The 27,090-nt window shown below is 46.1% G+C and overlaps 1 protein-coding gene across 5 annotated transcripts in view; it reads right to left on the reverse strand.

Moving 5' to 3' along the window:
• RALGAPA2 (Ral GTPase activating protein catalytic subunit alpha 2) overlaps positions 1-27,090 on the reverse strand; it is a 92,067-nt gene that overhangs the window by 41,736 nt on the left and 23,241 nt on the right. For 4 of the 5 annotated variants that reach the window (XM_084202484.1, XM_084202480.1, XM_084202482.1 and 1 more), the window contains exons 15-36: positions 26,760-26,997; positions 26,081-26,245; positions 24,772-24,912; positions 23,360-23,497; positions 22,770-22,852; positions 21,855-21,945; positions 21,554-21,733; positions 19,458-19,651; positions 18,883-18,981; positions 18,492-18,647; positions 10,765-10,893; positions 9,376-9,504; positions 8,639-8,697; positions 8,230-8,338; positions 7,750-7,860; positions 7,335-7,403; positions 7,036-7,173; positions 6,401-6,587; positions 4,864-5,638; positions 4,504-4,575; positions 3,432-3,555; positions 2,478-2,633 (exon numbers count right to left, since the gene is read on the reverse strand). In XM_084202484.1, the coding sequence (XP_084058610.1) occupies positions 2,478-2,633; positions 3,432-3,555; positions 4,504-4,575; positions 4,864-5,638; positions 6,401-6,587; positions 7,036-7,173; positions 7,335-7,403; positions 7,750-7,860; positions 8,230-8,338; positions 8,639-8,697; positions 9,376-9,504; positions 10,765-10,893; positions 18,492-18,647; positions 18,883-18,981; positions 19,458-19,651; positions 21,554-21,733; positions 21,855-21,945; positions 22,770-22,852; positions 23,360-23,497; positions 24,772-24,912; positions 26,081-26,245; positions 26,760-26,997 (3,543 nt within the window). The remainder of the gene's footprint in view (positions 1-2,477; positions 2,634-3,431; positions 3,556-4,503; positions 4,576-4,863; positions 5,639-6,400; positions 6,588-7,035; positions 7,174-7,334; positions 7,404-7,749; positions 7,861-8,229; positions 8,339-8,638; positions 8,698-9,375; positions 9,505-10,764; positions 10,894-18,491; positions 18,648-18,882; positions 18,982-19,457; positions 19,652-21,553; positions 21,734-21,854; positions 21,946-22,769; positions 22,853-23,359; positions 23,498-24,771; positions 24,913-26,080; positions 26,246-26,759; positions 26,998-27,090) is intronic. The other variant, XM_084202483.1, reaches the window with a different exon arrangement.

The following is a 27,090-nucleotide window of genomic DNA, read 5'->3' on the forward strand; positions in this document are numbered from 1 at the left end:
TTGCATGCAGTAAAAACAAAGAGCCACAATAACATATTTAAGTAAAATTACTACATCTGCTGAATTCCCCAGCCCCCAGAATTTACGGCCTTGCTACGGCTCCCCAGGGCAGCAGGTGGTCAGTCCTTCTGTTCAGCTGGGAGTGCGCTGACAGGGATGAAGCCTCTCTTGGTCTGAGGCAAAATAAGCAGAGAAGAAACCACAGCAATCAAAAAGATTTCAGAGATTAGGGGGACATTAGATCCCAGAGGGAGGGCAAGAAAAAAGAAGCTGTGGTCCCACTGCATCCTGATGAACTTCTCTCCTCCCAGCACCACTGTTCTGTATCACCAGGTACAGTTCAGCTGCATGAGCAGGAACCGAATGAATGCCATGGGCTTCCATCTTTCTCTCCCACACTCCCATAAAACAAAAGCATTGATGGCAAGAAGTAACAAATATGAAGAAATTACCTTTTTAACCTGGACATTCTGCCCCAACAATGTGAGGCAAGGACCTAAGCCCAGAGAGTCGCCCACCTTCCAGAAAGTGCAGTGCTTCTGAAATGCACCTTTTCTCCACTCACAGCTGCAGGTCTGAAAAATCTGTCAACAATCCTTGCTGATGTGCACAGAATTGCATGTCTGCTCACAACAGAAGCTGTGACAAACTGAATGAAACTGTTGTGAGTGGAACCATGGATGAGTACACACTGAAAAGCCCTCTGGAAGTCATCTGGTCTGAGCCACTGCTTGCAGCTCCTTGGCTCCATGAGCCCACCCAGAGATTTGCCCTTCACTGGAATTCCCAGCTTGATGCCTGCAGGGTTCCATTCCTAGAGCAGATCTCAGGTTTTCTGAAAAGGTCCCAGAGCAATTCCTTTGCAGTTATTTTCTGTAGACAGCATGTGCTGGAGCTGGCCTGGTTTCCTGGCACTACAAAACTTGGAGACTGACAGCTACTAAATGCTTTTGGTTTCTGTTTCTCACAGAAAAGGAATTCTCTTACAGCAAACACAGGGAAGACAAATAGAATAACAAGACCCTCAGTGTCTGTGATAACCCATAACACAGATGAAAATAAGGAGAGTAAGTGGACTGTTTGCAGCTGAATCCCATTCTTCCCCTTGTGGTAGCTCTGCCACACTGTGCTCTCCTCTCCCAGGTGATGAATTACTCAACAGCCAGACCATATCCCAGTGTCTTTGCCAGGCTTCCACAAAACCCAGGACTTGCAAGGGGAGGTTAGACTAAACAAATGGCCACCGTTTGTGCAGGAAAACTAAGTCTAGGAAAGACATGGCAGCACTTCTCAGATATACATAAGTGTGCTGCAAAATAATCTGCCCTTCATATCCATGTGAAATGGGATAAGAATCCATGGGCTTAAATTGAAGCAAAGTAGGCACTACCAGAGATTTTTTGTTTTGTAGTACAAGAAGTGGAGCATAGGAACATAGAATATGTTGCCTAGGGCAACTGTAAATCTTTCATCACTGGAGTTTTGGTCTAGCAGCTGGACAAATACTGATCAGGAACAATAAAAACACAAACAGTCCTACACTGGTATGGTCACAGAGACTCTACAGCCCTGACCTACACACCACTACCCCACTGCTCCATCCTGAAGCACTCAGAGTACTTTTCTGCACAGCCTTGCATCCATGAAGGTAGAGAGTTACATACAGAAAGAGAAATATGTGATTTTGCTGATTTTCCTTTTTTTTTAATGACAGATATCACAATAAAAAAGACAAGGTCTGACTAGCACAAAACACTGGGCAATCTTTCAGAACCAGTAATCAGAGATTCCACCTTTATATTTCAAAGAAAAGCACACATCATTCTGAAACCAACTGGATGGCTGTTGCAGTATTACTGATGCATGCTAACAACCTCTGCAGGACAAGTTGCCCATCCTAATTAAAAAAGCAGAGATTTTGAATGCCACAAAAATCTTTGAGTCTAAGCAACAGCTGGCAAACAGCATCACCTGAAATCGCTCCTTGCTAGGAAAGACAAACAATTACCAATACCAACAGAATTTTGGGCTGGGTTCTGGCTGTCTGAAGCAGAGGCTGCCTGTCAGACTTGTGCCTAACTGGCTGCTGCCTTGAACTCTGAGCTGGCTGCTTGGGCTCCTGAGCCTGTCAGCCCTCTTTGGCTCCGCTGTTCCACACAGGATGGTTTGATGATGCTGCATTTGGTTGCTTTGTTCTACCAACCTACAGCAGTTTTGGCAGGCAGACAATGTACAAATGAAATTATTGCTAATATTATTACCCACGGTGGCATTTGAGGCTACCATGGAAATGTTAATTGTGTTTCAGAACCTAGAATTTAGATGCCATTTAATTCAGCTAACCCAGCTGCAGAAGCACCACGTGGCAACGCAGGGACGGCCTGCCAGGGCCAGTCAGCAAAGGCTGCTTCCAGCTCAGACCTTTATGGACACGCTTGGTGACAGCAGTGCTGTGAAACACACTGCAAAGCCTTTACCTTTTTGGTGAGTGAGTCATCTGAGTCGGAGGGCATCCTGGTGGACACGTGGAAGATGATCTCCACGGTGGAGGTGGCGTAGTAGGGCGCGGTCTGCCCCGTGCTGCCGTTGCGCTGCAGGCCGCCCATGAACCCGCCGTGCGTGGACAGGTCGACCTGAGGGAGCCAAAGGCACAAACAGCAGCCACCTGAAAGCACTGACACAACGCCAGGATCTGCTCCTAATGAAATCACCACCCTAGGTTTCCATAGCCATCCCAGACAAAGAGATGTCTTCCCCTACAGCTCCGTGATCTTTCCGTTAGATTTGTCTTTGCCATGCCTGTATTTGACATTTACTAAGAGTCAATCTCTCTAAACTAGGTTCTGAGTCATTATCTATCCAACTATTTTACCTTCCTCCAGCAAACAGCAGCAAGGAAACAACAGATTCTGCCACAGACTGCTGGCTAAGGGCTCTGTGGGGCTTGGAGCTCCCACTGCAGGGAGCATCACAAAAGGTAGAGGAAAAAACAAAAAAAACGCAGAAGAAACTGAAGATTTGTACAGAAAAAACACCCTTAGAATAAATTATTCCAGAAGTTCATTCAGAAGAAACACCTCTCTGAAGTCAAGCCTGAGTCCAAAGGCTTGTTTGTTTTCCCAACAGCACCAGCCCAAGGATGCTGCATTTCACTGTGGCACTTGGATCCTTAAATGTGACACGCAGCTACTCTGGATTTCCCAAACACCAAAATGCCCATGGCATTTAGATTATGACACACCATTTTGACAAAGCAAATTAAACCCACACGTGTCATAAAGAACTCCTGTGCTGAGTGTGCTCTGACCATGGCAAGAGCTAAAAGCAGCTAAGCATCAGTGTGTAGCAAATTTTCCCTTTTTTTTTTTTTAAATTAAAAACTGTGCAATGCCACCAGCAACAAGGCAGCTTGTCTAAATTATGGATGTTACCTCCCAGCCCAGCCCAGCAACAAAATCTTCATAGGCCTGGCTTCCCCTGGCGTTGGCCAGGATGGAACACTTGTCCTCCTGTCCTTCAGCGATGTAGAACACGGCGATCTTGTGAGTCTCACGACTGCCACAGGATGGAAAAAGAAATCAAAATTAAACAAGCTCCAACTCAAAATTATTTTTCAGATCCCCCAGCACTCCAAACATATGACAGGTGCCCACATTTAGCTCCATGTGTCCATTTCTTTTAGGCACGCAAATACATCACTCAGATTTCCTCCCCTTTTTTTTGCCACCAAAACCTCACTGCAGAGACACCCCAGTTCCGAGAGCAGAGTCAAGCCTGTACCTCCTGTACATCAGCCACAGAACTGCTGCCCAAATTCTAATTACAGGGTTAATGACTCAGATCTGTGCAGTGCTGCAGAGACAGCAAGGTGGCACAGGTGTTAATGGGAGCATAATTTGACCTACAGAATTTTAATTACAGGGTGATGACATAAAAGGCAGAAGAGGCATTATTGACTTTCAGACCCTGGGCAGTTTTACAAGGTTGACAGGGACAGTTGGCTTATCTGAAAACATGCAAAGTGCATTTGATGTGGAAACGCAGAACTCCGCAATGCTGCAGATGTTTTTCCAACAGTTCTATGTCAAGTAATGAAAAAAACCCCATAACATTCAGAACTTCGTTCTGCCACTTCCTGGCTGGGGAGCACACCTGGATGGATCGCCCCTCAAAGTACTGCTCCTGACACAAGGATCACTCTATACAAAATACTGTTTTGTATCAGCTGTACCCAGGTCACAATCAATTTGATTCCCTCCCCTCTCAGCTAAAGCAAACTTGAAAAAAATCTCTTATTCCTTGTCACTGATTTGGAGTTCTCTGTACACAGAGAATGTGCCAGCAGAGGTGGATTTTCCATTCAGACTACAGAACTCTGGAGAAACAAACAGTCCAATTTTTATACCAATATTTGGAATCAACAGGAATGAAGTTTTGGTTCTGGTGACTCATTCTTGGGAGACACGAACCTTATCACTGGTGTGCTCAGTACACATCACCTACCATTGGCGGGAATCCAGATTTTTCAGTTCTCGCAGCAACTTTGAATTTTTCTTCAGCAGATGAAAGCTTTTTCTGAAAAAAAATAGGAAAAGTTTGAAGGCAAATGCAACACAGTGGAGACACAGTATTTCATCATCCAAACAGCTAAGAGAATTAACATGATACGATTTCTTAGAATTATTGTTATACACAATCTATTGGTGTGTATTTCAAATCATCACTGACGTCCAAAACTCTGCTCTTACCCCCAGCTATACGATCCTTGCTTTAAGCGTGTTGGGGGTAAAAAGTGAGGAGAGTACCCTAAGCACGTTCTGGTTCCTTTCTTCCTACCTTCTATCCCAGGAGTTCATTCCCTACCTTCTATCCCAGGAGTTCATTCCCAAGTCGTTCAGCAGCAGCCGACAGAAATAAAAGGAGGCTTGGGGCTGGGCAGGAGGCGGTGGCTCCTGGCGGGCCACGCTCATGCTGCAGTCCGAGCTGCACTTGAGGATGAACTCCCTTTCCTGGGCGCTCTGCTGCAGCAGGGCCTCGGTGATGGCACGCTCCTGCTCGGGGCTCATCCCGCAGGGTGGCGGCGCCGGCTCGTTCAGCTTGCGCTGCGGGTGCGGGAGGCACTCGGGGCTGCTGCTCCCGATCCTCTCCAGCAGCTGGTCCAGGGCGTCCTCTCCCTCCTCCAGCTGGGAGACATCATTCTGGGAAAGGCCGTGCTGCTGCTGCGGGTCGCTGGAGATGGCGAAGGCAGCGGCCGTGCTGCGCTGCGGCAGGCAGCCCTCCAGAGGCCCGTACAGGATGCGGCCATCCCAGGAGTACTTCCCCGAGATATCCCGCACGATCACCCGCACGTCCGAGGGAGCCGCCAGCGGCTCGGCGCCCGCCTTCTTCTCGGCAGGGATCTGGAGGTAGGAGATGAGGGTGCTGTCGTTGAAGACGAAGAGCTGCAGGTTAGGGCTGCGGAACACTTCCGAGCACAGCTCGGAGGACTCCACGTAGGAATTGTCGTGGTTCTCACTCAGGAGGCTGTGGAGGATGGCGGGGCCCCCGCTGAGCGGGTAGTGGCTCAGGTGATTCACCAGGTGAGTCATGACCATCCTTGCTGTGAGAGGGATCAGCTCCAGATTCCTCCTCCTCTTCTCTGAAACCATCAGGGAAAACACAATGGATCAGTAAGAGCAGCAAGAGGCAATACAGAAGGAGCACCTGCAGATTTCTGCCCTGTTGCAGCAGCTTGCCCAATGTGACCTGCTGATCTTTTCTGTTCAAGGACATATTTCCAACAGCTTTCCAAGAAATCCTACCTAGTCCACAGTTTTATTTTACTTCACCGCATCCCCACAGCCATCAGAACAGGAGGGTGACATGACAGAAAAGCCAAGGCAAACCAGAGATGTCACTGCAAAGCAATGCTCCTCCATCCCTGGCTGGCGGGAACGTAGGGCAGGGAGAGACTTCCTGGATGCTCAGATGGTCCCCTCAGCACAGGCACATCCATCAGTTATTTCATAAAGTGACTATGCTCTGAGCTACTGCTGTGCCTCCACCTCTCCCCATGGGAATGTTACTCCTTTTATGCCCAGAAACCTCCTAATTTCTAGGTTTTTTCATATTCAGTGTAAAACTATTTCGCTGTGGTTTATGTTTAGAAGGAGTTTCTCTTTCAGTTTACATCTTCTAAACATAAATTTGTTCTAAGGAGCAGCGTTGGCAATGAACTCAAACATCCTATCACAGAGGCAACTGGAATTCCTCCAGAGAGAGTCATGCCCAATTCTGAAGGAACACTTGCTACATGCAGGAAGGAGCAGCACATTTCCAAGGCAGAGATGGAGCCTGGAACACTATTTCTCACTACTGCACACGCACACTGGCCCAGCCCACACTCTGGGCACGCCCTTACCTTCAGCCACAGTGAGCAGGTTGCCCAAATCAGTGGAGGAGGGGCACTGGGCTGGCTCTGAGGAGCTCCTGATGCTCCCCAGGGGCAAGAAGGGGTCGTAGTCAGAGGAGGAGAGGTCGGCCAGGCTCAGCACATAGTGGCTTTGCTGTGTGTAGGTGCTGGAGCCATTGATGCAGCAGTGCAGGACCTGCGGGGACACGGAGCCAGTGACAACCCGGGACAGTCCTCAACACACCCAGCAAGCAGGACCCCCAGTTCTGACACATACACAACCCACCCCTGTCCAAATTCAGCACTCCTAAATTAACAGTCTCCATCTGCACTGATTCTGTGCTTTTAACAGCTTGCTTCAGGGCTTGTTCTGTATTTTAACAGCCCACTTCAAATAATCCAAATATTTCTGCAAAGATTATTTTCCCTGGCTCGTTGTTTTAAGCATTTTACCTTTGTCTTCATCATCCCTTGTCTGTTCTACGTGTCTAATCTTATCTTCTTAACATTTTGCATTTATAACTTCTCACCTGGATGACATGATTTTCTAGCACTCAACAAAGCTGCTTCTGTGCCTTCTGGGTGTGTGAAAGGCATCTTTAAACAGCCAGGCAGAGTAAATCACCTTCTTTCCCCCTACTCACTCTGTAAATATAATCCAGCAAAGGAGCTCTGGATGCATGTTGATCCTCCACAGCACCAGCAGACACGGGCTCCAGCAGCATTTTCATGGGCAGTGCCATGCACCAGTCCAGCAAGCAAAGCAGCAGCGAAACTATGAACTGAACAAGAACCACATTGTTTGGGTGCACTCTATTAAATTCACCCAGACTTTAGGGTATGAATTGCCAAGTTTAAAATTCAGCTCTGGTTTGGGGCAACCTCATTTAAAACCCCCCTCAAACAGCACAAAGAATGGAGACAGCTCTTTTCAGTGACACACCTTCTTATCCGCTTCCATGGAGGAGTGTTCGGCACTGGGCAGGAGAAACGCGATGGTGGCCACCAGGATCTGCAGCCAAACAAACCAAGTGTCAGAAAGGCACTCAGCTTCTTCCTCTGCAGAGACAGACCTTCCACAGGGTGTGGAAGACAGTTCCACAGGGTGTGGAACAGGTTAAGTTCTCCTAGGAGCACCCAACTGCCTGTGCCAATCAATGAGAACATTTAACTGAGCATTTTGCACACAAGTTGCTACAAACCAGGGACCTACACTGGTCCAGGGAGTGTAGCAAGTACCTGCCTCGCAATAAAAAAAAGGAGGAGGTAACAAAATCACAGCAGCCCAAGGAAGGGATCAAGACAAGGTTGCATATAACTTTGATTTCCATACAAACATTTTAAATAATCTGACATACTTCTGTAATTTTCCGGCACAGGGAGGATTCATACTCCTGAAGCTTCTGCCAGTAAGACACCAGCAGCTGAAGGACATCACAGGCTACCTGAGCTACCAGCTTGTTGGAAAACTGGAAGAAAAAAGGTGATTAAAAGCCAAATAAAATACTCAGATACAAATGCATTCAGTTTTTCTCATTTCATTATTTTGCATCTTTGCAAAAAATAAAAAATGTTAGTGTTGTGAGATCACATGGTCAGCATTAGGAACCAGCAGGTTTGGCACTGTCTGTGAGATCTTTTGTGTGAGTTTGCTGGGGAAGGAGTCTCAGCAGGCTATTTTTGCAAATATGCACACAGGCTATTTTTGCAAATATTCTGCATGCTTGCACAGGACACCACAGCAGCAGCCTGTGCCTCAGATTATCAGTGATTATTTGCAAAGTGGAAACGCCTTTTTTTTCCCAAAGCATGGTGATCAGAGCCCGCCACAGCAATACCTTCAGTGTCACACCTATGACATTGATGGCTTTCTTCACGTGGGGGTGGCTTGTGCACTCCGTGAGCTCCTCACAGATCCACACGCCAAGGCCACAGATGGCTATGCATCTTTGTGAAAAGGGAAAAGGGAGCTGGTCAGGAGATTTACAGCAATATTTAGGGGGGGAAAAAAGGAGAAAAATGCACAAAGATGAGATCTCTCTTTCCCCTCCAGCACGACAGGCCAGCACCTTCATGGTGCAGAGTAAGGCACAACTTCACAGGACCAAGCCACAAGGCAGAAGCAGAAGATAAGCAGCAAGAAAGACTTTTCTAAGCCATAAATGGTTGGACTTGATAATGTTAAAGGTCTTTTCCAACCTAACCAATTCTATGGTATTTTCCCATTTCTTTTACTTGGTATTTTACCTTGCAGCTTCACACGGCTCCTCTGTGGCATTCTTCAATAAAATATTTATGAGGCAACACTAAAATAACAAAATTAATTAGCATAAGCATCTTCGTCATACATCTACCTTAAAGTTGTTTAATTCTGACATAGTTACAGGCGAAGTCACTTTAATTCCCCATCTGTTGCTAAAGCATCTTTACCTCATGCCAGTTGTATTCTGTCAGGGGAGAAACATTGATTACAACTCAAACATTCAGGCCCTTGAGGACAAATCAAATCAGCTTACAACTAATGTATAGGCAGCAACAGGAAATCAATTAATTTACAGTGTCAAGGGACAGTTACAAACAACAAGTGGTGGTCACTCCATACAAACTGTGTTTACATTCTGACCAAAATATGTTATGAAAAATTTAGTGTATTATTTAATAGAGAAAAGACAAAACTGGCTTAAGTTTAGAAGTAAGACACCTCCAGTGACTCTCCAAGGCCTGATGAAGAAGCAAGAACAGGAGCCAAGCATGTGAAGAGATTTCTGCATCCCCTTTGGTTCTGCCTGCTCAGGCCACACATGATGAACTCGGAGATTCCTCCCCAGCCATCCCTAATTCTGAGCAGTGCATCACTGTGGTGCCCCACGTTTATCAAAAGCAACAGAGGCTTGTGTGAGGGCAACCACTTGGGCAGGAATGAAGTCACTGCATAGGGAAACCAGGTTAGGCTACCTAAGGATTTACAATAAATGTGGCTTTACCTTCAAATCTGCAGTTCCTGTGATGCTCTCAACAGCTTCCGAGATGGGTCCCAACTGTGGGATTCCTTGGTAGGTGTTTGGAAAGCACACAAGAGCACCAAGGATGGTGTGAGCTTCAGAGCGGGGAGCCTGGCGAAAGGCAAGCAGGCAGAAATAGTCACTAAAAAAATATTCACTAAAATGGTCACTGAAAACCCTTCACTCGTGGAGATGCCTCCAGCTCTGAGGCCAGCGGGCACTGCCGTACTCAGCCTGCTGATCCACAATATCCCAGGAAATACAAGCCAGGAGGTTTTCCTCTGCAACTCCAGCAGGAGCTGGGTGTGATCAGTACCTAACACACACCTTCCTGCCCCTGCTTTCCCTGCTCTGCTGCACTGTTCTCTTGGTCCCACTCCTGAGCACATCCTACATCCTTAATACTTCCCCTCATTACCCAACCTGAGATCAGCCATTTGATGCCAACAGGAAGAACAGAACCCCTGAAGAACAGCTGAGTGGGAGGTGAAGCACTAATCCAGCACTGCTCTGAGGAGATCCTGTGGCACAGAGAGGAGTGGGTGCAGAACCCACTCAAGCTCACTGCACAGGTGATACCAATGTGCAGAGAGATCCCTGCTCCAACAGAGCCATCAAAAGCACCACAGCATGAGCTATAAACACATTAAGTACTGTGTAATGTTGAAAATGCAATGCACACCCAGTTTTATGCACACAGGAGAAATGGAAGATGGTGTTTTGGTTTTTGGCTTTTTCCTGGAAAATTGAGCATCCATTTCTTATTAGCATTTAAGATCAACAGTGGATCAACTTTGGATCAACAGTGAGGCTGACCAAGCTCTTTGAGAGCTGATGGAAGGAGCGTGGCTGGATAACCATTCCAGCTCTGCTGAAACAGGAGAGGGCTGTGGCCCTGCACAGGGCCACCTGCTCAGCCACACAAATGTCAAGAGCAGCAGCAAAAGCTCCGAGCCAGAACAAACCAAAAGGTCTCCTGTGAGCTGGTGCTTCACATGCAACAGAGCCTTCCTGTTTCTCCCAGGACTGCCAGATCTTTACCTTTATTTTGGCAACCCCTCATTGACTTGCTATTTTACTTATCCTTCAATAATTCAATGGTTTAGAGTCACATTTCTGTTAGTGCTGACATTTAGCCTGATATGTTGTGTCACCCAGAGAGTTCCCCGCTCTCACTCAGTGTCTGCTTGCTGCAGTGGCGCTCATGGCGCTTCACAGGCGTGCGGGACAAGCTTTCCTCACGCCTCAGCCTTTGGATCAAACACCTCTACAGCACCAGTGTTGCCTTCTCCCAGGATTTCCCAGCCCAGCTGCCCCAGTATCCCCCTGAGAGCCCAGTCAGCGTGGCTGTGCCGAGCCAGCCGCACTCACCTCCGGCGTGTCCACGCTCAGCACGCGCGCCGCCGCGCTGAGGAAGTCCCCGATCAGCATTGTGAAGCCAGGCAGCCCCAGGAAGAAGAACCATGGCAGGCAGTGCTTTATGACGGTGTTCAGGATGTCCTGCAAGAGAATGTACCTGTTAGAAAAGCCAGGAAGCCCAAAAGCAACAGGGAGAGTGTCAGAAGATCTAACTTTGAGGGTCGAGGAGATTTAACTTGGAGGCTCCCTAGTCCTACACGGATTGAGGTGCAAATTCCCAGAGCACTGTGTGCAAACTGACTTCCACATAATCACCACCTTCCACTTCAGGGGCGTGGAGTAGCCAAAGTGCATTTGGTATTTTGGAAACATTTGTACCCCTAAATTCCTGTTCAAAGCCCACGCTGCCATTCACGTCTCTTCATGCCTAAACACGACCGTTCTGTTAAACAAGACTTCGGATTCAAGCATCCAAACATTGAATGGATTTAAGATGAAGCACTGCAGCAGTGCAGAGGAGCGAGTTCCTCAAATCTCTCAGACTTCCATGCCACAAGAACACGAGCTGCCCCCCAGGCCTGTTCCCTGCTTCAGGTGCCCTGAAGGAACAGAGTAGCAGCTCCAGCTTTGCTCACCATCACCCTGCAGTACAGGACACATTCCAGATAAGCCTTTCATCTCTAATCCTTCCACATTTTAAGTCTTCACAGTCTCTCCAAAACAGAGCAAAGTTCCTATATTTGAGTTAAGATTTCTACCCTGCAAGCTTTCAGCAGGTTTTAAATCAGGCATAGAATCTATATAATCCTTTACCTGCAACACTGTATTTGCTGAAGAGTTACATCAAGCTACTTCTATCCTGAGCAGATAATTATTTTCCCTCAATAAAATTCTGAGAAGTTGCAAAGGAAAACCCTTTTCCATGTCCATCCTTACTGGTTTCATGATGTGTCAAAGACAGCCTGAGCTAGAGACCCCCATAATGTCCTCTCAATCTCATGCAGAAGCTAAAGATGACAAACCAAATTTTCTCTTCACAAAGAGATGCTTGAACATCACCACTATTTTCTCCAAGCCCTCCAAACACCTGCACAGCTCCTACTTAGTGTTCCACTAAGCGTTTGCAACACCAGTATCCTATGAAGAAAGTGCTATATATTCAAATAAACAGTATTAGTTTTTAACATAGTAGCAGATAATGCTTTCACTTTCCCGAATAAGATAAAATGCCACTCAAGTTAATGTTTAAACTTGTTTTAATCACTTCCTTTGATACATTTTAAGTCAATATGGGTCAATGCAAACATTGAGAAGCAGAGCAGATGGATGTGGCCGCTCATAAAGCGGGTGGTAAACTCTCGGGCGGCGCAGAACAAAGGACATACCTTGTTATAATTAAGGGTTGATTAACGCTCTGTGCTGGTCCAGCACAGCACACCTGTACAGCAGGGCCAGGTAAGGCTGGGCTGGCCCCGAGCAGAGCAGCAGATGGGAGCAGGCTGCTGCTGACATGTGCCACAATAAAGAGCCCGGGCTAACCTGGCCGGGGAGGCGGTGGCACAAGGAGCTGCTCCAAACAACTGCATTAACTCCTGTCCTCACCCCAGAGCTCCCATCTGTCACACACCAGGGCAGGAATCCCTGCACACAACGCTTCCCATAGGGAGGCAAGGAGAACCACAAAACATTACTGTCACACACGAACGCTGTGACAGCACACACGGTCCAAAAGGCTGCAGGGATTTACTCGCCAGTTACGAGACGTAGTGCTACTAAAAATAAATCATTTTCAAAAATCCCATGTGAAAAGCTCTTGAAGCAGTCCTCGGCTTCCCATCAATACCCGGGCTGCTGGCTGCAGTGACACACACGCAGGAGGGAGGGCACGACACAAACCCGCTCAGCCAGGCTCACCCAGGCGCTGAGCACATCACCCTGGGCACTCTGGGTCACAAACCTCACAGGTACCCTGCCAGGTTTGTCCCCTTTCCCAGTCAGCAGAGTGCCCAGCTCACAGCACCACAGGATTTGGGGCAGCAATCTGGGGCTCAGCGAGCTTATCAGCAGAGAGAGGCTTGTGAGAGGGCGAGGGAGCCAGGACATCTGTGCTGTCAGCGATAGGGCAAAATCAGGTAATTCAAACAGAGCCGGGCTTCCTTCCCTCCCTGCAAACGTAAACTCCGGGTAGCAGCTCCCAGCCTGGTCAATGAATCACTTTAATTGAATGCTATGTACACAGCAACTGGAAAACACAAGCCATAAGAAAAACATATGGTGATGGCCGTGGAAATTGGTTTACTCATTCTGCACAGTGTTGTTGCTTTACTTCTTTCATAATTGACCTTTAGAACGATAAATGTGTAAAATAATTTTGGTTTATTATGGCTCCAAACCTTTCAGCAATTACACAAAATGAAAATTTAAAAGGAAGTATTCATTCTGGAAGCATTTCCATTGTTTACATAATTGCACAGCTATAATTTAGTGTTCATGTTGTTAAAGAAAAGTGAAAAAAAGGACCATTATGGACTATTTCAATTCAGAATGATGCTCTGTGGTGTTAAAGCTGGGGAAGAGGGGAGAGGAGGGGGCAATTGCACGCATGTCCTTCTCAAATGCATTAACCCTATAAATGGCATCATATTTCAGTGTAGGTTAATCTAGTAATTCAAATTATAAGGTCGTAAACATCCACTGAGTAAGCAAAATAAATTTATGCAAGTTCACTGAAAGGTCAATTGCAAAAATATTCTTCACCTAATTTTTGTTCAAGATTTTGCAGATTACAGGTGTAACCAAATAGCCTGCCAGCTGCCTTCCTCATGTTTCCAATTGTCCCTCCACAGGAACAACATGGATTTTTCACTGAAAGTTCACTCTGTTCCTCACCAACAGACACCTCACTGGCAGCTGAGATCTATGGCACGGGAAAGATTATTAATTTACAGAAGGCTTAAAACTTCCCTTTTCTGCTTTAAAGGAACAAATGCTTCCATTTACTTATGCCAAGTCTTCCTACCTACCATGAAGTTTTAGGTAAGAGTTAACTTGTGAAAAATTAAATTGCAACACAAATTTATGAAGTATTTTGACAACCCTGGAAGATCCAGGATTAATTTATCAGAAAGCTCCATTTTAAGGTGCCAAGTAAAACCTAACCCCAAAACAGTTACATTTTATAGCCCAAGTTCCTCAAGGCTGGAATAAAACAGAGGGAGTTTTTTTAATTTCTGCCATTTTGGCGCATTTCTGACACTTTCACAGGTGGGGAGAGCAATAGGATAAAGGACTAGAATAAATATCTTGGTTTGTGCACACACAGAGCACGCAGTGGATAGAGGTACAAGGGGGTGGGTGCCAAGGCCATGGCACTGCCTGGAAGGTGGAGGTGGCTTTGTGTCCCCACACACATTTCTCTGAAGTATCTGTGGCAGCACTGCTCTGAGCTCTGACAGACACAACACCAACCACAAGAGCAGAATTTGGGTGGGATGGATGCAACTTAGGAAGGGCAAATGAATTACAGCAAAATAAACACAAAAGAACAAAACTACCAAAATCACTCCTGAATGCACAGCTCCTGCAGTTGGCAGGACCTGGCTCCCCCTTGCTTCCAGTCAATCTTCCAGCTCTTTTATCCAGCACTTCCCACTTAGCCTGGTCTGGGCAAGCAGAGGGGGATGTGAGAGTTCCTATGAGACCCTGGCATTTGGACTTTTGTTTGTCCCTACTGGAAACATGCTGTCTGTTAACACTTTTTCAAAGCACTCAAAGCACATAATGGGAGCACACAGGCAAATTTTCCACAGGAAATGAGAGAAGGGGTGGATTAAAAGAGGGAGAAAATCATGGCAGCCATTGGAAAGAAGTCTCGAGAAGCTAAAATAGGGGAATCTAAGCCTTAATAGACTACATTAAGGTTATATCATTTAAAATGGCAGTTTAAAGAATCTAAACAGCATGATGGTTTCTGTACAACCAAGGGCCCTCAAGTACAACACCATCAGGCAGAAACCCAGGCAATAAGTGCCCATTCCACAGGGGACAAAAGCAAAGCTACTCACTTATTGCACCTTTACAGGGCTGCTGCTGCTCCTGGCTGCTGAGTGACAACTGGGCAGATGTAGGCACTCAGTTTGTGGTGATTGGGAGTGGGGCTGCAGCCCAGCCCCATCCCCAATGGGTACAGCTGTGCATTGACAGCAATGAGCCACAGAGTGCCCAGGTGTGCTGAGCAACCTCCAAAGGGAACAGAGGGCACACAGGTGCAGTGCACCTAAGATGAAGGGTGTGAAAGGTTCTGCTGAAGAACAAGAAAGTGCTGATGCTTGGAAGCCTTCTTTGGTGTCAGTTGTACCTCCACTGTCAGGCAGAAAAAGATACAAAAGCCCACAAATGCTGGGCTTTTTTTTTTTAATGTCAGACCAGTGTTAACACAAACAGGTAATTATTGACTTCTCTGGTAGCAGCTCTGCTGAGAAATGCTTCCTATTACAAATTAGCCATTTTCCACACAGAGAGCTCCAGTGGGTGTTTCTACAGAAGCTTAGAGCTGCTGCAGCTTCCTTTCCCTCATCACCTACAGTGCCCTTTGGAACAAATAAAGAGGCTCTGGGACAACTTTGGGACAATGGGCATGGTACCTCAGCACCTCTATGACAAAGCTTCTCATCCACAGCATCCTTGCACTGCTAAAAGCAACTGAACAAAGCTGCTGAGTGCCCTGCCTGCAGCCAGGCTGTGCTCCACAGGCAGGCTCGCTGCTTGTGCTGACATTTAATCACCCAGGACATCTGCCAGCTTGGCTGGACTGCGGCGATTTCCCTCTTATTCCATATTTAAAGTTTGTTCTGCTCTTCATATCACTGAACTGAAAAAGCCACCAGCAGAGTCTCCTCCCTTGGCCATCCATTGTCCTTTCCACAGAGAACCTCTGAAGTCTCTACCTTTGATTATGTTCTCAAAAAACATAAGTGTCCTCCTCCAGAGGTCCTCTGGCAAGTAAGCATGACTATACTTTAAATTTATTTGTTAAACTCACTCCCAAAGTCAGGAATACAAGTGACCCTCTTGCTCACTTTGCAGGTAACCTCTGAGTGCCAGCTGACACCTCAGCATTGGTGACAGGTGGCACCAGGCACAGTAACTGAGGCTCACCATGGTAATAGGGTGAGACTGGCTAAAAAATGACACTGAGCAGCAGAGGGTTGAAACCTGAAAAAGGATTGAAAACTTGGCTCTTTTTACAGCGTCCCTACAAGGTAGGCACCTCACCTGCACTTCCTTCTCCTCTCAGATTACGAGCAGAAATTTAGACAGAAATAAGAAATGGCAACACAAAAATCCACAGAATTCTTAGGAGACAACCATCAGCAACCTCAAAGGATTATTTAAGTGCCAGAAAGACTCAAGCTGAAGAATCCCAATTATGCCATTTTCTGAGAAGTGTTGGTAGCTTTTTGGGATTATGTTTTGGTCCTTTTGTTATTCAGCAAAAAGGAGGAAGCTGTGGAGCAAGGAGACGCTTATCGACTTTTTCTGGTGAATGAAGCAAAAAGTACTGTCACAGTAAGCAGCCAGCAACAGTAGTAAAACTGCAATAATAAAATACATTTCTTTTCCTGGTTCAGTTATTCGTAAAACCTGTGCACTGTAGTGTCAAATTTTGGGTTGATTAACAAAGCTGCATTTATTACCCAAACCAAAAGACACACCCAGTTGCAGCTGCTCCAACAGGAGTTTTCTGACCATCAGGCTCACCTGGTGGCAGAAGGCAGCTATGCCCACCCAAACTGCAGCAGGCTATGCCACAGCATCCCTACCAACCACTCCCCAGGAACATTCCCTGATTTTCAACCCCCTAACCATAGGTAAAGTACCTTCCCTAACCCCCAGTGTGGTAGTGAACATCCCAGTTCTCTTGCCTTCATGCTGGAGGCCAGGGAGGGAAGGCTGTGAGCCTAAATGAATGTCATTCATAAAAACACAGGAAAAAAGCCCAGACTGGGACAGCAGCAGAGCAGTGCCACAGGCTGGAGCAGTTCAGGAGGGAGACACCCCACAGATGGTCACTTGGCCCTTGACCCTGGGCCCCTCCTGTGCTCCCCGACTGCGGCTCGCTCCCTGCAGCCGGCTTCTCCCACCTGGAGAGGTGATGCAATTCTTGCAGAGAGTTGTTCACTTCTCCAGGGATGTTTGTTGTTAGACACTTCCACATGGACAAATTAGCTGCAGCTCATTACCCGGCTGTCTCCTCTGCTGAGCTAATTGCTACATCCCAGGCTCGGAGAGCCAAGGGAGCCTCCTACAAAATACACCCTCCTCACACTGCTCTTTTATGCACCCCCCAGGAGCAGGGTGCAAAGCTGGGAATAACACTGTACTCATTTATAGCATATTCAAAATTGGATTATTTTGTTTTTCTAGCAGCACCAAAAGCTACACTAGACAGCAGCAATTTCCCATTTTCACATCCTTAAGTGAGTGAGGAGTGAAAATAGAAATACAGTTCAAAAAAATATTTGTCATGCAAACCAAAATATTGAAAAGCATTCAGGTCAAAGAGGTCCCTGATTGTAATACATTTAATTATGTAACCACCTAAAAGAGCTCTTCTGAAGTAGCCAAGGTGATTGCCTGGAGCTGGGGTGTTTTTCTGTGGCTTTCCCACATAAATGCTAGAAGTTGCACTGGTGATCCATACAGAAGGAAAACTCCTCCATGAGACACCTCCTACCGTTCCTTCTGTGAACATTCCTTACAAGGGAGAAATTTATGCCTGTGCTTAGCAGACAAACTTTGTGCTAAAAATGCCACCCCACATTTATTTCTGAAATCCTGGAAAGCATGCTAGGATCCCTGTTCCAGTGATCCCACACTCTCTCTGATAAAGAGGCTGCCACTCTCTGAGCACCCAATTGCTCTGGAAATACAGGAGCAGGAATAAGGATCCTGCTTCCCCCATCAACACCTTGCTCCAAGGCACTACCTCATCCAGTTCCATAGCTAAAGAAAGCAGGCAGGAAGGACACACACACAGCAGCCAACCTGCGGTCAAGTGTGCCACCAAGAGGCAAATGCAGCCACAAGAGTGGGGAGCAAGAACAAAGAGCAGCAGCCTGCAAAATATCCAGGGAAACCATGGAGGGATTGCAGTGTGGGGGATACAAAATAACTGGGAATCCTGGAGTGATGGGCAGCTGCAGCAGGACTTCTAGGATTTGCCAGGAGAAAACCCCTGTCTCTCTATTCTTATCTATTTAAAAGGAGTGTTTTCCAAATGCTCTAACTTTTCAGGAGGGAAACCAAGGGGCAAGAATCTGGTAACAATTCCTTTTTTTCCCCTCTATCATGTCAGAAACAATCAAAACTTTCTGATTTCCTAAAGGCACAATCAGTAACTCCCAGAATTTCCTGAGCGGTCCCTGTGCCCTTTGTTGCCAACCTCAGCAGAGTTCCAAGCCCTTGCTCTCATTCCTGCAGCTATAAAAACATGCAAGTGCTCTTAGACAGTCTTTATTTTGCCCAAAGAATATTTCTCAGAGTTTCCATGAGCACTGAGCTGTTTCTGTGAGACAACCATCATTCAACAGTCCGAATAAGTCTTTTCCTCACCTCGCACAGAATGCTTTATCCCTGAGGATATACGGAACAACTGCTGTGCCCACAGCAGCAGGTCTGGCAGCATCTCCTGCTGCCCTGGCATGGTTCAGCAGTGGGACAGGAAGCAGAGCTCATACCTGGTCCTGGCTGGTGAGCCCCAGGTGCATGACGAAGTAGAAGTGCACCAGGAAGTCCGAGTTGGGCAGCAGGTCCTGGCGCCGGCTCATCATGGCGCAGAGCAGCCGGAACGCCTGCAGCTTGCCCTCCTTGTACTCGCTGGGCAGCATGGCTGCCTGCAACAACAACAAAGCCTGCATCACTCCTTGCCTCCCCCACCAGCCAGCCCATGCAATGTGTGCCCTGCAGTCCTCCCACAAAGCATTACCTCAGCTCCAAAGAGCCTTCGGAGAGCACACACTGTCTTGGCCAACAGTGATGGCAGAAGTTAAAAATAAGGCAACTAAAGGCACACCCCGTTCAGCTCTGATATAGGAGAAAATACTCCTGTGTGAGAACTTCAGAACTGACCTTGAACAGCCATGATGCAAATATCCTGAGAGGAGGGATCAGGACGGGAGGAGAGGGAGTCGACTGATTGTCAACGCTGATAGCGAGGTTGTCCCGGATCTGATGGTTTTTAAAGAACAGCGTTAATAAAACAAGTATCTTTTTTTAATGCTCTTTTCTTTCCATTATTATGTTTTACTTTTACTTTATTTACATTCAGGTACTACACCTGGGGCTATACAGAGCTCCCACTTCAGCTAAAGCCACCAGGAAAGCCTGGTCTATGCTGCTGCTGCTCCCTGGCCAAAGCAAACATTGCCAGTTTGAGTCACACTGTGGGCCTTTACACAAATACCAATGTCTGTACTTCTTTTTTTCTTGGCTACTGTTCCCTCACCCCATTTAAATTCTCTTGTCATTGGACAGGATTCTCTGTTGGAGTTTGCTGCTGGAAACCAAACAAGACAAAGCTTCCTTTACAACAGAGCCCTCCCATGCCATGTTCATGCTCCAGGTGCTAACACTAAATCCAATTTAATAACTATTTCCACAACAAAAGAAATGCGTCATTATCATTAGCTGTAAGTACCACATACCTTTGCAAGTTTAAACCACAGGTCATAAAGGTAGCCAAAAACTTTTGCATGGATTTTCGGTGACTGTATGTTGTTCACATCTCCAAGAATTCCCAGGATTCTCCTCCACAGCACAGCAGCAGAATCAGGATGCCATCCAATAAGGCTTCCACCAGCAATTATACTGCAGTCATCAGCCAGGAACTCACTGCTGTCTGTAAATTTAAAGTGTTCCATTTCCACAAGTTAGAAATGCAGCCTAAGTATGAACTTGGTCAACAAAATCTGGCCATTACTCCTTCTAACCATCTTCCATCTCACAAGAATTCTCTCCCCCAGATCTCCCTCTTTCATTGCTGGAGCTGCTTTTGAGTCAAAGAAAAACACGACAGCAGATGTAGGCAAAGGGGCTCGCAGGTGACAGCACCACAGGGCACAGCACTGCCACACCACACTGTCCCCAGCCCAGAGGCCTTTTCAGCAGGGAGGCAAATGCAGCTAAATGCAACATTCAGGTATCTGAGGGATGTATTCAATCAATAACTCCCTCTTACAGGTAATATTTCTATATTTATAAAAGTACTTTCTTTTTTTCTTTTATTTTTTTTAAGATCACGCAGTGTAGCAAGACCTGGCAATGCAACTGGACAAAGGAATAAAAAACCATGGCTGAAGAGTCTTGAGGAATGTGCTCAGGCATCACCACTCATGCAGAGCAGCTCCTGAGAGAGCAGAGCTTGGAGAAGGCTGTCAGGGTAATGGGATTTATGCTCTTAAACAGTACAAATCCACACTGAAGTGCACATTTTAATGACAAGAGCTGGTAGTTGCTCTCCTCTCGCAGGCAGCAGCACAGCCATGCTGCTCCAGGCATAGCTGCAGCAACCAAGGCATGGAAGGAAGTTGCAGGAAACCTCTACACAGGCAGAAGGAAATCACTCATGTCCTCTGAGGACTCAAGAATGACCTCCTACACATCTGTGCTCAGGGAAGTGGCATCTCTGCTGCTCAGTGGCAGTGTCAGTGCTGTTCTGCCTTACCCTATCAGGTTTGCACAGCAGAGCAAGCTGTGACTTGGCTGAGGCAGGAATGCAGTCAAGGGTACTTTGGCTCTGCTGGGCAATGACACATCTGTTACCCACTTCTCCTTTCACTCCACATTACCTGCCAGGTTGCTACATGTGGTTCTTTCTCTTTGTACCCCCAAAAGGAGCAATTCTTGCACCACACCAACAAACAATGAATTTCTCATACACAATCGTTCTTACCACGGGCAATATTACCTTTTTGTACAGCAGCAGTCCCAGCAGTTGGACTAGGTGTGCTGGTTCATTAAAGCACGGATATTTCAAAGGAAAAGTCAGCATGAAAAAGCACCCTTGAAATTGTGTATCCATTAGGAAGGCAGCCTCTAAGACATCCCTACATTATTGCATTAAGCTCCTGACCTAATACCTGACACACTACCAGATGAAGGGTACCTTTACAAATGGCCAAAGAATGAACCACTTCCTTCCTATCAGTCAGAAAATAGAGTAAGACATTTCCCCAGACCACATTGCTATGAAATAAGACCCATTCACTTGAAACCTATTTTAGTGTGCTAATGGGCAGGCCCATGAGTGCCCAGCCACCACAGCCTGGCTGGGCACTGTAAGAAGCCCAGTTATTTCAGCTGGGCAGGCAGTGGCTTTCTGGATCATCATTTACTGGCAAATCAATGGATGATCCAAACCCCTTCCACTCTGAGCGAGCACGATGAAGGGTCCTTGGTGCCCTGTGCCACATAAGCCAAGAGAGGAGAAAAAGCTTCTCTTTAGAGGACACAGTCTCAAGCTACGTCAGAGAAGGTAGAGGTTGGATATTAGGAAGAAAATTTTCACCAAAATAATAACAAAGTACTGGAATGCTCCCTCTTCCCAGGGAGGTGGTAGAATCACCATCTCTGGATGTGTTTAAAAAAAGACTGGACATGGCACTTGGTACTAGAGTCTAGTTGAGATGCTAGGGCACAGGTTGGACTCTATGATCTTCGAGGTCTCTTCCAACCTCATTACTATTCTGTGATTCTGTGGGGCACAGATGTGAGCTCACACAGCGTGAGGGGCCCATGGTACCTGTGAGGTTGGCGGGCTCCTGAGAGGGGCTGAGCTGGAGCCAGCGCGGTGCCGCAGGATCCCCGCCCGCTCCCACGGCCGGCCCCGCCTCGGGCTCATCCTCAGCCGCCTGCCAGGCCACCAGGGCGATGTCCACGTCAGCTCCACAGCCCAGGGACGTGTCACTGCTCACGCTCTCACCTGCAAACAGCACAGTGCTGCTCACACCTGCAGCAGCAGAGCGCCCCAGAGAAGCATCTCAGCTGTCTGCACTGCAGATTTCAGGTGCTGCTCTTGGCAAAAGCACTCTTGGGGCACTCACTTTTCTCCCTCTCTCTGTAATACCCGTGAGAGTGCTGCAAGTCTGCTTTCAGATCCAACTCAGCTGTACTGCTGCTCCTCCGTATCAGCACCTGCAGGGAAAGAATCTATCTCAGCTTATACAGCTCTGAGCACTACACCACTCTCCAGCAAATTTCACACCCACACAGTCATTAGAAATTAACCACAACCCAGTCAAGACATTCTCATGAATATTCAGAGTACCCAAGTGCTTGTCAGTGTCTTTAGGAAAACATCCGGCTTTCCATCTCATTCTTTATACTCCCTTTCAAGACCTCAGTTTTCACACCAACAAGCAGGATTTTTTACCTATGCTTTTCAAACACATCTGAAATAATTTGTTAAGGTATAAAAAAGTCTTTCAGCCTTCATATTTCACAGAGATGATCAGGCTAAGTCATTTATTGTTTCAACTGTTCAGTCAAAAGTTGCCATTAAAAATGTATGAAGTTTGCCTGTGCTGATGTCAACTCACACTAACATCTGCCATGCACGGCTGGTGATAGGAACTGTGCTGAACAGAAGCATTTTCATCAGTGCTTTAAACCATCAAACATTTATTCCAGTGTACTGTAGCTCTGTAATAGCCATGAATTATTTATCTTTTAAAAGTTACAAACTTGTTGTTGATATTTCAAAAAAAGACCAAAGCCTTGTGTAAGACTAGAGCAGAGATACAACTGCAGAAGCAGCTGATGAGATCAGGAGGCACAAACTATCACACCCAGCAGGACAATAACCTGCTACAGGGCTCACTTCCAGATGCCACACCAGAAATGGGATTAATCACTTTTCACACTTTCACCTCCTAGAGTTTCTGAATGCTAAAAGGCTTCTGATTAGAAAGAAAACACTGCTAGGATCTTCACAGACATTACTTTTGGGTTTGCCTTACTTGCTCGGCTTCATGCTCCTTTACATATCCCTTATTTTCCTGAACTGATTTGGAGTCTGAAGGTGAATTTCCAGCCTTTTTACCTAGAAGTTTCAGAAAGGAAACAAGAACTATAAACATTTGCAGGACCAAAACACACAAGAGGTCTCATGTAAATTTCAGCTATGTTTACACGTGTCATATTTATAGTTAAGGGCCATACAACACTTAAATGGGATAGAAGAAGCTTTGAAAGATCCTTCAGAGGCATAACATACTTACAGGAGAGGAAGTGAACTCCAACTGCAGCTTGAATGCACAAAATTCAAATGCAAGTCAGGTGAAAAGTGAAAAGTGCACACACATTCCAGGTTTCATTTTTGGCCTCCCTGCTTTACAAAAGGTCACATCCTGCATTGACAGTCTCTAACTTCTTTAAAAAAGTTCTTTCAACAACTTACCAACCATGCAGCGACTAAGAAAATGAGCTAAAAACACATTTTAAAGGAGAGCTGGAAACCAAAGTAATTAAGAGCAGCATCTGTGAAGCTGAACTAGTCTCAAATCTTTTTCTTGAAAAATACAGTATTGCTGCACTTTATTAGAATTACCTTGGAAAAAATCAGATGGAATCTGATCTGCAATATCTGAAGTGCTGCTGCTTCGAGTTAGCTGCTGCTCTTGGTCTGCAAATGGGCCTGCAGCTTCTGTTCCTTCTGAATTTTCCAGCTGTTGAGATTCTTCAACTTCTGTTGATTTAATTACAACACAAAATATTTGCAGGAACTCATATGTCCATCTGTGAACTCCTCACCTAAGCTCTATAAAAAAGTGACCCTTACAAGTATTTAAAATTCCCAAGATAAAATTTACAAGTTATAACTTAAATTCTCTAAAATAACCTTAGAAAACCTGTAAAGTTTAGAGATACATGAGCAGCATAAAAGGTCTAGAAAAAGGGAGATGTAATTTTGGGAGTTAACAAAGAGGAGCAGGTCCCATGAACAAAGCTGGGTTTTTAGTGCTGGAGACCCCAGCTATGCCCTGTTCATTCTTGAGACGGAAAGAGCAGAGGCAACAGAACTCCCTTAAATGCAGTGTGGGGAGAAGCTGGCTGTGCTCCTGAGTGCCTCCAGAAAGAAGGGGAGGGAGGAGGAATAAAGAAAGGGAAAAACTTGGAGTAAAAAAAAGCTCTGAGCTACAAATAACTTGGGTTTATCTTCTGAGGACAAACCCAACCAGGCACCTTTTGGTTTGGCTGTAACTGCAAATGAGAAACAAAAGGAGGAGAGAGAGGCAGGAAAATCCCCAAGAGAAAATAAACTGACATGCTAGGGAATGAGCAACAGGAACTCCTGAGATTGCAGAGCAACACAGTGCTTTGAGAAATTCATTTCTCTTAGCATTTGGGGAAAAAAAACCCAAAAAAAGCTAGTAACACTTCAGTGTTTCCATCCCACAGTGTGCAAGTTTTAATATTGCTTTACTACTTAATAAACACTGTAGGTATTTCAGAAAGTTATCTCAGGAGGCACATGCGCAAAAACAAACATTTCTGGTATGGACTGACTTCAGCTGACTTTCAATGTTTTACAGAAAGCAGTAAAATAACACATTCAATGCAATTCACCAACTGGAACAATTTCAGCGTTCCCCCCAAAATAACTTGAGATGAAAAGACACCCAAGTTGTTTCACTGAGCAGGAATCCCCAGAGGGCCATAAAGCACCATGTACAGAACTCTCCTTTCTCTTGCTACTGCAGGTAATGAGTCTAGGCAGGACTTAAGAGTCACAAATCCCTCCCAGGAAGCAAGACTTGGGAATTTTTACTTTAATTACTAGGTAATATAGATCTAATTGCAATTAATGGCAGTCTTTAATATCAACATGAGCAAAAATTGCTTTGCTTGCAGTGCTGCAAACATTCTGAGACGAACCAACCGGACAGAAAGGGAACAGACAGAGAGCAGTTTAAAAATATAAAGAACATTGATATCAAAGATGACTTTAAAGTACAGTACCTGACAGTCTGTGAGAGCAAGAAGTGTAAGAGATACCAGGGAAGAGAGAGCTCACAGTGTGAAGCAGAAGAGGTACACTTTTAGTGGCTGGCAAAGCCTCATAAAGATGGACACAGTTGCTGATAGACTGGCTTCGCTTAGCTTACAGGAAAAAATAGAGCAATAATTATATCAGGAACACAGTGAAATATTGCAGTTCTGAGTGTCACAACACAACAAAACCCAGAGTTTTGGGATAAAGCTTTTCAACAGTAAGCCCAGGGGCTTCTCCCCTGAGATGTCAATTAATATTGTGCAACACTCTCTCACACTGAAAGCGTAATAATCAGGAATTTCTGATCCACAGCAATTGTGGAAGTTTTATTTGAACACACACTAACAAGAAAAGCCGTGGATCAACACTTCCAGGTTCTCCCTACTGCTCTGGCAGGACGTCAAAGGGGAAAATGCTGCAGCAGTAGAGAGAACTCTTCACTGGAGCACAAACAGGGACTTGCTGAATTTAGAACTAAAACTCAAGACTGAACTGGCTCCACTGCCAAAACATTCTGTGATCCAAGCTGGAGGCCCTGGCTCAGCCATGGAGCCGCAAACCATCCTGAGTGTTCTCTCTCATTCCAGCTGTCCTGGCAAGGAACTGGGGAGGGAGCTGTGTAGCCCAGCAGCTCCTGTTCAAAGCAGGGGGGCTTCCACAGGAGTCTGCCCCAGCAAACTAGCACCTGGAAACATGCTAACATGATAAAAAGAAAAGCCAGGTTCAGGCTGCTGAAAAGCTTTAAAAAACCAAGATCTGTTCCATGTCTGAGGTCTCAGTCATTACCCCAACATTCCTCATCCCAGTCTCCCTCCTGCTTTTCTCTTTCCAGAAGTAAACATGAGAGGAAAACCACATCATGCCAAGAAAAAGAGAGCACATAAAGCAACTATCAAAGGATAGTATTATTTATTAAGTATCTGGTTTACCTTGTGCTCCCAGGAAATGGTTGTATCAGTATCTGCTACCTACCCGAGAGTAATAAATGCTCTCTTAGGAACTGATAAAAATAGCCATGCACCTCTAGAAAAACCCCTGAAGTGAACAGGTTTAACTCACAATTCAATGTCCCGTAGCTAAACGCTTACATAGAGAATTTCCCAAAATACTTTGTGATTCACACCGGCCAAGACATCCCGACACGGACATGCAACCTCTCTGTTGGGGCAGTTAATTACTGAGTTGCTTTTGGCAGCAGTCTCCCCTCAGAGGCAGATTAAAAAACCTGAGTGTTACTGCGTGCCTGGGTACCAAAGCACTCAGCTGTGGCCTAACCTGTGGCTCTCTGACGGACAATGTTTCTTGCTTTCTCCACTCCGGGGGCCCCAGAGGTTGTGGCACTTCTGAATCTCATGGGCTCCACAACTTCAGGGTGACTTTTCCAGCTTAAGGAAAAAGATCTTCCTACTACAGCTGTCTTCTGAGGCTCTAAAACTCCACCTTAGGACAAAGAACACAAAATTTTCTGGCACTGGATGCGTTGGCACGTATTTTTGCTGAAGTACGAATGGACTCAGACATGGCAAATAATAATACTTTAAACAACACAGGTTAACTTTTAGTATCAATCAAAACCAACTGGTAGTTCAAACTATGTGCATCGATCTCAAGGTGGCATGCAAATGCAGCTAAAACACTGTCAATTAGAAACTTCACTGAAAATACACAGAAAGGAATTTTTACACAGTTGCCAGTGCCAGCCAACAGCACAAGAAAACACATTTCACCTCTGCCATCCAAAAAACCCTGACTGTAGGTGCAGACCCCAGCCTGCCCCCAACTACCTCTCCTCCCCAGTGAAGGATGGCAACACACAAATCCCAAGTGCTCCACATTTAATTAAAGAGGTTCTTACACCAGATTAAGTAGTGTTTAACATTAAATTAATTTTTAAGATTAGGCTTCAATATTTAACCGGTTTGATACAAAAAAGCACTGAAGCACAAAGACGAACCTTTGCCTCTCTGCTTTTTTTCCTTCTGCTCACTGAGCTTGTCCAGGGGCAGGTTTGTCATCTCCACACCATACACAGTCCTGGCCAGCACTGCTGTCAGGGAGTCCATGATGTTGGCCCACTCGTTGATGAGCTCCTCCCAGTCCGTCAGGGAGGACAGGACACTGAGCAGCTCATCCCACAGCTCCCGGGAGATGTAAACGCTCAGGTTGGCTCTGATCCAAGCCACAATGAGGGTCTGAGGGAAGAGACACCAGTGGCAGCTCGGGCAGGGCTGACAAGATGAGTTCAGCACATCAAGCCCAACCCACAGCTCCGACCTGCACATCAG

The sequence above is a fragment of the Fringilla coelebs genome (assembly GCF_963513975.1).
Source record: "Fringilla coelebs genome assembly, chromosome: 3".
Lineage (NCBI taxonomy): Eukaryota > Metazoa > Chordata > Aves > Passeriformes > Fringillidae > Fringilla > Fringilla coelebs.